The sequence below is a fragment of the Rhinatrema bivittatum genome, chromosome 7 (assembly GCF_901001135.1).
Source record: "Rhinatrema bivittatum chromosome 7, aRhiBiv1.1, whole genome shotgun sequence".
Taxonomy (NCBI): domain Eukaryota; kingdom Metazoa; phylum Chordata; class Amphibia; order Gymnophiona; family Rhinatrematidae; genus Rhinatrema; species Rhinatrema bivittatum.
In genome coordinates this window covers 68,536,591-68,547,661 of record NC_042621.1, presented here as the reverse complement: position 1 = coordinate 68,547,661, position 11,071 = coordinate 68,536,591, and the positions used below count along the sequence as shown (strand labels likewise).

The window sequence follows — 11,071 nt, the reverse complement described above, 5'->3', positions numbered from 1 at the left end:
TGTGTATTCATTAACCCATATAATGCCCAATATGATAGTCATAAAAATTTAAGAAAGATATTGTTGGTGTGTTAGTTTTTTCAACCTTAGAATATAATATACAGTACATGTGAGTAATACTTTTACCTCTGAATGTCCTTTTCCATGTAAAAACTGTTTTAACTGGATAATTTTTTGTTGAGAGGTTTGCCAAAGGCACCTAAAACCTTTACTCTGCTTCTAGGATGGTAGTGATGGATAAAGGGGAATAATATACCAGTAAACATGGCAAGATGGTGGGGAGTTTGTGTTGGGTTGCATGTGGGAATTTGTATGCTTATCTACCCAGAGGAATCTCAACTGAGCAGATGGGATGGACCAGTTTTCGTCTTTATTTGCTGTTATCTGTATCTTATTATTTATTTATTTATTTTATTTAGGAACTTTTATTTACAGACATTCGTAGAACACATCATGCCGGTTTACAATGAACTGAAGAAAGGAAAATTATAATGAACAGGGAAGGGGGAGAGGGGGGGCAGGCGAGAAAGGGAAGAAGGGGGAGAGGGAGAGAAAAAACTGGGACTGATCACTGCTTCAAGGTATAAGCAACAATGGGGCAAATAGATATGAGTTATTAGAAAGTGTGTGATCTGAAAAATAACAAGTATTTGTGATTCTTATTCCAAATGAAATGCATGTTGTCCTAATGGTGAGGGTGGCAGCTGTTAAGTAATTTGGTTTTCCTGACTGTTCTAATGGAATGTTATTGGTATTTTATATTGGGTTTCATATATTTGTGCAGTTTTCTAGTAATAAGGCAAGAAATGTACATTTAAAATAAATAAACAATCGTGTGGCAGGTCATAGACGAAAATTTTACTATCTGGAGTTTTCATAGTTGAAAGTCGGCAACCGTAGGTGAACACATGAAGTTGTTTTGCTGCCCCTAATAAAACTGGGCGTATGTTTCCATGTATTTGAGACACTCCACACTGTCATAACACGTACGAATTCCAAATTGCTTTGTCACAATTTTACAGAGCTCATGAACTGTACGCGTCAAACGCAAAGTCAGCGACGACAGCGACGCAGCATCAGGTGACCTGCGCCGCCTTGTTCGCGTCGCGCTGTGATGACGCGCCCGGGGACTTTCCGCGCTTGTTGGCTTTTGCTGTAAAAGTAACGAGCGCTAACGCTCGGTGCCAGATCCGGCGGCAGCTGTGTTCGCCGTCCCTGATTCATGAGAGCTCGGCGCTGGGAGCGCACTGCGGGGGGGAAGAGTAGGCCGCTGCCGGCCAAAACATGTCCGGGGCGGCTGGCGGCTCCTGGGCGGCAGGGAACGGGGCGGCGGTGGAGGATGAGTTCACGGCGCCCGCCGATAGGAGGAAGTACCTGGAAAGCAGTAAGCGGCAGATAGAGGCGCTTTTCCAGGTGGTCTTCACGGTTCTGGGGGTCTTGGACACTTTTTCCGTGGGTGAAGGCAGCGGCCAAGGCTCGGAGTGGATTTGGTTGAAATTGAAAGGGGCGAAGGAGGCAGTTCGCAAAGCCAAGGTAGAGTATGGGGGAATCCATGGGCAGGATGGGATCCAGCTTACTGAGGAGGGGTATTGGAAATGTCTTTATTCCCCATTGAATGTCAGCAGGATGAGGTGAACGGTCGTAACTTTTTGATAATAGTACTAATGGGCAGTTTACTTTTCCCACACTTCCTGATCTACTCTAGGTCTCCTGTGATATCCATCTGGTGCAGGTACTTTTGCAATGCTGTGAGTTGTACCTGCAGTTTCTTGTGAGGTTTGCTATATTTTATAAAATGGTAGGAAAAATACTTGTTCCATGATCATTTTGTAATCGGCTGCTTCAGTGTGTACTTTGTAATGGGATTATTGCTATTTATTGATTGTCACAACACAATCAAAATATGTGGCCATCCAACAACCATGTACACCTTGTTCCTTATTAGCTATTGTATTGAATGAGCATAGAGTGGACTCTAAAATACAACAGTAGGACAGGATGATAGGTTCCTGCTTTCATATTGGGAGCATACCAGTGTGTGCTAACAGAAGAACAGTCTGTCAGCTCACCTGCTGCTTCCCACGGTGGAATGGTATAGGTGACTTGCTGCTGCTATTAGTATAAACTGGGAATCAGATAGCTCCATGTCATAAGGGACTTATTGAGCCAGATCTGGTTTTACCCTATTGCATCCATGATCTGATAGTTCCAGCTTCTATAAGAAAAAGGTGGCCTACAAGGCCATAGATAAAGGACTGCCTCAGCCCATCCCTTATGGCATGGGGTTATCTAATCAAGACAATGTGCTGGAGAACCATTTTATGTCATGTTTTGACCTTCAAGGCCCTTCACTTTGTGACCAATAAGTTATTTATAAAAGCTCTTTGCGATTCATTGTTTCTGTTCAGATTTACATTTAATTTCTAAAGAAATGTTTTTTTTAAATGTTTGAAAGTTTCTCTTATATAAGAGAAACTTAAAATTGAGGTGCTCTTGTGCTGATCCCTATGGGAATCCTACACCAGCCTCAAATATAGCATAAAAAGTATGAAATTAGTATGAACGGCTCAAGAGTGGACATGGAAATAGATTTCAGAAACAAGGAACATGGCTGTAATTTATAAGAACAAAGTACTTTATGACTGTAAATGAAGAAAACCTAAAGGGAAAGCAATAGAGATAAGAAACTTCATATCTTGAGTAGTGGTGCTTTATTCACTCACAGGCCGATACAGTAAAGCGCACTCAGCTGAGCGCTCTGTTTAACCTGTGGTTGGATGCACATCCACTACCCCTTATACAATAAGGGGTTTAGCGTGTCCAAAACGTGCGTCCAAACCCCCCCAAAACTAATAGCACTCATCATATGCAAATGCATGTTGATGAGGCTATTAGTCATTGGTCCCAGATACAGAAAAAAAAAGTGCGCTTTTCTGTACATCCTCCGACTTAATATCGTGGCAATATTAAGTTGGAGGAGCCTTAAAGGTTAAAAATGTTTTTTTGGTTTGTTTTTTTTTAAGTGTTCCAGTAGGTCAGATTAGGAAAACGAACACTGAATTTTATGAGCATGCATTTTCCTAACCCGTGGCTGTGCACAGGTTAGGAAAATGGATACTTGTAAAATTGAGCGACTATTTTCCAAGCCCACTGACAGCCAGCTGTCCTGGCTTCTGCTGCTAAGGAGGTGCTAGGGGCACACTAGTATCCCTAATGCCTCCTTTGTAGCATGACCCTTCATTTAAATACGGCATTGCGCTCCCAGGAGAGGTGGCTGGATGCGTGTTAAGAAAGCGGGCGCTCAACACTCAGCGCCTGTCTTCCGCACGAGTTTACTGTATCTGTGGGAAACCATGTGTATTATATATAACAAGAAAGAAAACTGGCAAAGCATGTACCTTTTTTGAATATAAATGCTTGTTCCTATAAATAGAGCACATTTCCTAAAGATTAGCCTGCGATCCGTTTAGATTGAAGGGCAGGGACTTTTATTGCAACTGAATTATATTAATGCTGCTTTAAGCATCATTTTCAAAGGTGGTCCTAAAATTAAAAAAAAAATTATTATAATTGTCAGAACTGTTGTGCATCATGTGAGTTATTTGCATACAGCTGAAAGTTCTTTCTTCCTAAAAGTATCTGATATGAAATTGTGCTTGGTTTGCATCTATAAAGTTACAGGGAACTCTGCTTCCTCTGTCATTTTCTGATAAGTAACTTATTACTCAGACATTAACAAAAATTACCAAATCATTGTTGTTGGGAATTTTTTTTTTTCGTTCATTGCTTCATTTGCCTAAAACTGCTGAGTGTGAGATGTCTCTTGCATAATTGAATGGTTTTTAGTTGCCAAGCCAATTAATTCATTAGGAGCTGGGATTGAAATTCCTTCAGTAATCTAACTGGTATTTTAAGCAGGCAGTGTTTGTATTCTGGAAGATTATGGCTTTCTTTATGCTAATCATCACAAATAAAGACTTGCAGATATATTCTATGTTCACTGTTTTTAATGTTGAGGCTGGCTAAGGAAGAACATTAAAAAACTTTAGCCACTTCTGTCCCATCAAGCTTACACAGTCTTGTAGCATACTAAAATTACCAATTTTTCCCACTACTGTGACAATGTGAAGATTTGGTCTGTTCCATCAAAATAATCACCAGAAACCTTAAATGTCCTACTTTTTTAGTAAAAAAATAATAATAATTCTAATGCATTTAACAACTCTGCACAGAAGGCAGTGCATGCATTGGATTGTTTTGGACACAACATAGTATATTGGTTTTGCCATTCATACTTTATCGTTCATGTAATCTGTGATTGTTATATTGTAATAATTGTAACACAAGATGTCCTTGCTAGCCTCTAGTCTCACTGAGGAAATTTTGATTCATGGAGTGGTGCAGTGAAATTGGAGAAGAGCGGTTGTGGGCTCATTTCACAAGGTTGGTAGCAGAGAGGAAGCTGGAAACTACAGGGGAAAATTAATGGAGACTGTGAAGGAAAGATAGTGAAGTATGTACAATCTGGTCGGTAGCTGGACTTGAGTCAACATGGATTCATTAGCGGAAGGTCCTGTCAGACAGATCTGATTGATTTTTTGATTGGGTGACGAGAATTGGATCAAGGAAGAGCACTTTGTTTTACTTGGATTTCAGCAAACGTTTTGATACAATCCCACTTAGGCTTGTAAATAAAATGAGATACTTGGGAGTGGGTGCCAAGGTGGTGGAATGGATTACAAACTAGTTGACTTGATAGGAATCAGCATGTAATGGTAAATGGAACCTACTTTTAAGAGAGAGCAGTTTAAATGGTGTGCCCCAGGGATCTGTTTGGGCTCTGGTTCTGTTCAATAACTTTGAGCAACATTGCAGAAAGAACAGAAGGAAAAGTTTTCTATTTGCGGATGATACTAAGATCTGCAACAAGAGTGGACATGCGTGAAGAATTAAGTGATGTAAGAACACATAATGATGGAAGAGTTGCCAAGAAGTGCAAAGTCATGCATTTGGGGTGTGGCGATCCAAAAGAGCTGTATGTAACGGGGAGTGAAAAACTAATGTGCACAAAATGGAAGAGGGACATTGGGATGATAGTGTCTTGTAATTTGAAGGCGGCAAAGCAATGTGACAAGGCGATAGCTAAAGCCAGAATAATGCAGAGCTGCATAGAGAGGAATAACCAGCAAGAAAAAAGGTGATGATGCCTTTGTACAGGTAGGTGAGGCCTCACCTGGAGTATTGTGTTCGTTTCTGGAGCCCATATCTCAAAAAGGATAGAACCAGAATGGAGGCGGTACAGAGAAATGTGACCAAAATGGTGTAGGTTTTGTATTTGAAGACTTACGAGAAGAGGATGAAGGATCTGAATACATATACTCTGGAAGAGAGGAGGTGCAGGGAGATATGATAAGGACCTTCCGATACCTGAAAGGTTTTAATGATGCACCAACTTTGACCCTTTTCTATTGGAAAGGGAACAGTAGAACTAGGGCTCATGAAATGAAACTCCAAGGGGATGACTCAGATCCATAAGGAAATACTTCTTCACAGAGAGAGTGGTTGATGCCTAGAATATCCTTTCAGAAGAAGAGCTGAGGATGAAAACAGTAAACAAATTCAAGAGTGCATGGGATAAATACTGGATCCCTAAATGTTAGAGATTGGAAATGAAGAAAAGGGTGCATGGGGTAACCTGCATAAGTGGCAGTTACTACCCTTACACAAGGCATGAGGATTACTATCATTAACTGATTAGTCTTGATGCTTTTGATGCAACTGCAACATCATACTCTACTTCTGCGGTGGGGAGAGAGGAGAAGGGAATTGTATTCAGATGACAACCAACACTAGGACCAACTTTTCTGGTCTGGGGTGCTGATACGCAGACATCAGGGGAAAAAACACAGGACGACTTCTGCAGTTAGACCAAAAGTTCAGCATGTCTGATTGTAAATATTTCTGTCCTTAATAGAGATGTGAATCGTGTCCTCGATCGTCTTAACGATCGATTTCGGCTGGGAGGGGGAGGGAATCGTATTGTTGCCGTTTGGGGGGGTAAAATATCGTGAAAATCGAAAAAACGTAAAATCGCAAAACCGGCACATTAAAACCCCCTAAAACCCACCCCCGACCCTTTAAATTAAACCCCCCCCCCAAATGACTTAAATAACCTTCGGGTCCAGCGGCGGTCCGGAACGGCAGCGGTCCGGAACGGGCTCCTGCTACTGAATCTTGTTGTCTTCAGCCGGCGCCATTTTCCAAAATGGCGCTGAAAAATGGCGGCGGCCATAGACGAACACGATTGGACGGCAGGAGGTCCTTCCGGACCCCCGCTGGACTTTTGGCAAGTCTTGTGGGGGTCAGGAGGCCCCCCCCAAGCTGGCCAAAAGTTCCTGGAGGTCCAGCGGGGGTCAGGGAGCGATTTCCCGCCGCGAATCGTTTTCGTACGGAAAATGGCGCCGGCAGGAGATCGACTGCAGGAGGTCGTTCAGCGAGGCGCCGGAACCCTCGCTGAACGACCTCCTGCAGTCGATCTCCTGCCGGCGCCATTTTCCGTACGAAAACGATTCGCGGCGGGAAATCGCTCCCTGACCCCCGCTGGACCTCCAGGAACTTTTGGTCAGCTTGGGGGGGGCCTCCTGACCCCCACAAGACTTGCCAAAAGTCCAGCGGGGGTCCGGAAGGACCTCCTGCCGTCCAATCGTGTTCGTCTATGGCCGCCGCCATTTTTCGGCGCCATTTTGGAAAATGGCGCCGGCTGAAGACAACAAGATTCAGTAGCAGGAGCCCGTTCCGGACCGCTGCCGTTCCGGACCGCCACTGGACCCGCAGGTTATTTAAGTCATTTGGGGGGAGGGTGGGGGATTTAATTTAAAGGGTCGGGGGTGGGTTTTAGGGGGTTTTAGTGTGCCGGCTCACGATTCTAACGATTTATAACGATAAATCGTTAGAATCTCTATTGTATTGTGTTCCATAATGGTTTAAGACGATATTAAAATTATCGGACGATAATTTTAATCGTCCTAAAACGATTCACATCCCTAGTCCTTAACATAAGGCTTGGGGGTAACCAGCATAGTGTGGCAGTTACTACCCTACATAAGATATAGAACATAAGAACATGCCATACTGGGTCAGACCAAGAGTCCATCAAGCCCAGCATCCTGTTTCCAACAGTGGCCAATCCAGGCCATAAGAACCTGGCAAGTACCCAGAAACTAAGTCTATTCCATGTTACCATTGCTAATGGCAGTGGCTATTTTCTAAGTCCACTTAATAGCAGGTAATGGATTTCTCCTCCAAGAACTTATCCAATCCTTTTTTAAACACAGCTATACTAACTGCAAAAACCACATCCTCTGGCAACAAATTCCAGAGTTTAATTGTGCGTTGAGTAAAAAAGAACTTTCTCCGATTAGTTTTAAATGTGCCCCCTAGTCTTTCTATTATCCGAAAGAGTAAATAACCGATTCACATCTACCCGTTCTAGACCTCTCATGATTTTAAACACCTCTATCATATCCTCCTCAGCTGTCTCTTCTCCAAGCTGAAAAGTCCTAACCTCTTTAGTCTTTCCTCATAGGGGAGCTGTTCCATTCCCCTTATCATTTTGGTCGCCCTTCTCTGTACCTTCTAAACAGAGATATAGGGGCAACCTGCACTGAGCGGTGGTTACTACCTTAGGAAACTTGCTGAGCAGACTGGACGGTCCATTTGGTCTTTTTTTCTGCCATTGTTACTATGTTTAGATTTGGAGAGGTAGATGAGATAGTCCAATGCTTCATTGTTTGGACATGAACAGGTTGACACAGTATTAAACAGCAATGGAACTACTACTTTGGGTTTGTTTACGAGCTGATATGACCCAGTTTTTTGGTTTAGCATTGAAAATGAGAGGATTGGGGCAATTAAGGTGGCTGATGTCGCGTGAATCTCAATATAGGCAAGCATGAGAATTGGGGAAAGAGAAAATAGCCATGATACCAACTTTCCTCAATCATTAGTGAAAATATTAGACAATTGCCATCATAATACACAATACCGGTCATAGACCTTCATTGAGTGAGGCCGTGCTATTGGAGCTCTGCTGCTGACCAAACTAAGGCACAGACAGATCTATTTAAACCTGCTACACTGTTAAAGGGATGTTTCACGCTTACTCCAGCACGTCCCTACCATTCCCATTGGTTCCCATAATTACATTTGTGCAATGTTTGGCGTGGGCTGGAACCTAAGGAGAAATGGGAGGGAAGAAGAGATGTAGAATGTGTTGAATGACCTGCTTAGCCCAGAGGCTTCAGTGTAAGAATTCCACCCACGAGCAGCCAGTGATGTTTCTTCAGACCAGCCAGCGTGGAATGATGTTCTGGAACAATGAGAGATTAACTAATCTCTTCCCTTGCTTGTCATCCCAGCATTATCTGTTGATGGTCCTTGCACTATTGCAAATTAAGCTCAAAGTAACAATGAAAACTGCATTTGCATACAAAGCATTGTGAAGCACAGTTAACTTGAATCCAAATTGGTATCAATTAATTTCAGTTTTAGAAACAGGGCGATGGCCTGATGGGTTGGAGTTTCATGCATTCCAAATTCAGGATCTTGATGGAGGATTATCAGATTGAGGTGGCCAGCAGGCAGTTTTGATTATGGCATGTGATACCCTCTGTTCTGCTCTAAAGCGTTATCATACTTGGTTTTAATTTTGGGGTGAGTATAGCGTAATATAGGTGAAATGAGATAACAGTTTTGGAGAACTGTGAATATTATTTTGAAGTTTTGTATTTTTTATTTTTATTCTTTGTTATAATTCTGTATCTTTATTTTGTGATTTGCTTTGGGTTTTGAAAAATAAGGCAGAATATCAAATATGAATAAATAATGAAATAAATGACCAAATCCTGACTCAAGGAGCCGGATGCGTTTACCCCTTCACCCCACAGTTTTGTGTTGCATCAGGAGCGGGTTCAGAAGCAGGGTGTAGGGGGAATAGTTTTCCATAAAACCTTGAAACTAAGGAGACTGCACTGTATGATACAGTAAATTGGCTGTGTTTATGGTTGAGGTCTGATTGACCTTCTGAAGCTGCTTTGGTCTGTCGTACCCCAGCCAATCAGATGAACTCTCTCAAAGCTCTATTATAAGTAATTTCTGCTTTTACTCTAGAATTCAAGGTAACAATGATGTTGGATGCTTTTACTCTGGTTATGAACTTCTTCACTTCAGAGGAGTGCAAAACATTTTCTCTGGTTTATCAATGCCTTGCTTTCATTGAGGGAACCGGCTAGACTAGGGGTAGCCAGCTCCAGTCCTTGAGAGCCACATATAGGCTAGATTTTCAGGATATCTGCAGTGAATATGCATGAGGCAGATTTGCATACAATGGAGGCAGGGCATGCAGATCTATCTCATGTATGTTCATTGAGGATATCCTGAAAACCAGGCCTGTTTGTAGCTCTTGAGGACTGGAGTTGGCTACTCCTGGGCGAGGCATTTGGAAACATTTCTGTCTAAAGTCATGTTTAGATTCTGATAGGCATCTAACAGCTCTAACACTAAACTTTTCAAAAGGGAAACTTTGATAAAATGAGGAAAATAGTTAGAAAAAAACTGAAAGGTGCAGCCGCAAAGGTTAAAAGTGTTCAACAGGCATGGACATTGTTTAAAAATACAATTCTAGAGGCGCAGTCCATATGTATTCCACGCATTAAGAAAGGTGGAAGGGAAGGCAAAACGATTATCGTCATGGTTAAAAGGTGAGGTGAAAGAGGCTATTTTAGCCAAAAACAAATCCTTCAAAAATTGGAAGAAGGATCCATCTGAAGAAAATAGGATAAAACATAAGCATTGTCAAGTTAAGTGTAAAACATTGATAAGACAGGCGAAGAGAGAATTTGAAATGAAGTTGGACATAGAGGTAAAAACTCATAATAAAAACTTTTGTAAATATATCCAAAGCAAGAAATCTGTGAGGGAGTCCGTTGGACCATTAGATGACCGAGGGATTAAAGGGGCTCTTAGGGAAGATAAGGCAATTGCAGAAAGACTAAATGAATTCTTTGATTCCGAGTTTACTAATGAGGATGTTGGGGAGATACCAGTTCCGGAGATGGTTTTCAGGGGTGATGAGTTAGATAAACTGAACCAAATCACTGTGAACCTGGAAGATGTAGTAGGCCAGATTGAGAAACTAAAGAGTAGGAAATCATCTGGACTGGATGGTATGCATCCTAGGGTACTGAAGGAACTAAAAAATGAAACTTCTGATCTGTTAGTAAAAATTTGTAACCTATCATTAAAATCATCGTACCTGAAAACTGGAGAGTGGCCAATGTAACCCCAATATTTAAAAAGAGCTCCAGGGGCGATCCGGGTAACTATAGACCAGTGAGCCTGACTTCAGTGCCGGGAAAAATAGTGGAAACTATTCTCAAGATCAAAATAGTAGAGCATATAGAAAGACATGATTTAATGGAACACAGTCAACATGGATTTACCCAAGGGAAGTCTTGCCTAACAAATCTGCTTCATTTTTTTGAAGGGGTTAATAAACATGTGGATAAAGGTGAACCGGTAGATGTAGTGTATTTAGATTTTCAGAAGGCATTTTAAAAGTCGCTCATGAGAGGCTTCTAAGAAAACTAAATAGTCATGGCATAGGAGGCGATGTCCTTTCGTGGATTTACAAACTGGTTAAAAGACAGGAAACAATAGGATTAAATGGTCAGTTTTCTCAGTAGAAAAGGGTAAACAGTGAAGTGCCTCAGGGATCTGTACTTGGACCGATGCTTTTCAATATATTTATCACTGATCTGGAAAGGAATACGAGGAATGAGGTAATCAAATTTGCAGACGATACAAAATTATTCAGAGTAGTTAAACCACAAGCGGATTGTGATACATTAACAAGAGGACCTTACTAGAAATTGGGCATCCAAATGGCAGATGAAATTTAATGTGGACAAGTGCAAGGTGTTGCATATAGGGAAAAATAACCCTTGCTGTAGTTACACGATGTTAGGTTCCATATTAGGAGCTACCACCCAGGAAAAAGATCTAGGCATCATAG

The 11,071-nt window shown here is 41.8% G+C and overlaps 1 protein-coding gene across 1 annotated transcript in view; it reads left to right on the top strand.

The window, feature by feature from the left end:
• Nucleotides 1-1,124: 1,124 nt before the first annotated feature.
• The window catches only part of N4BP1 (NEDD4 binding protein 1), an 84,862-nt gene continuing 74,915 nt past the window's right edge, over nucleotides 1,125-11,071 (top strand). Inside the window, exon 1 of the mRNA XM_029608487.1 lies at nucleotides 1,125-1,533. Within this exon, the coding sequence (XP_029464347.1) occupies nucleotides 1,285-1,533 (249 nt within the window). The 5' untranslated portion in view covers nucleotides 1,125-1,284. The remainder of the gene's footprint in view (nucleotides 1,534-11,071) is intronic.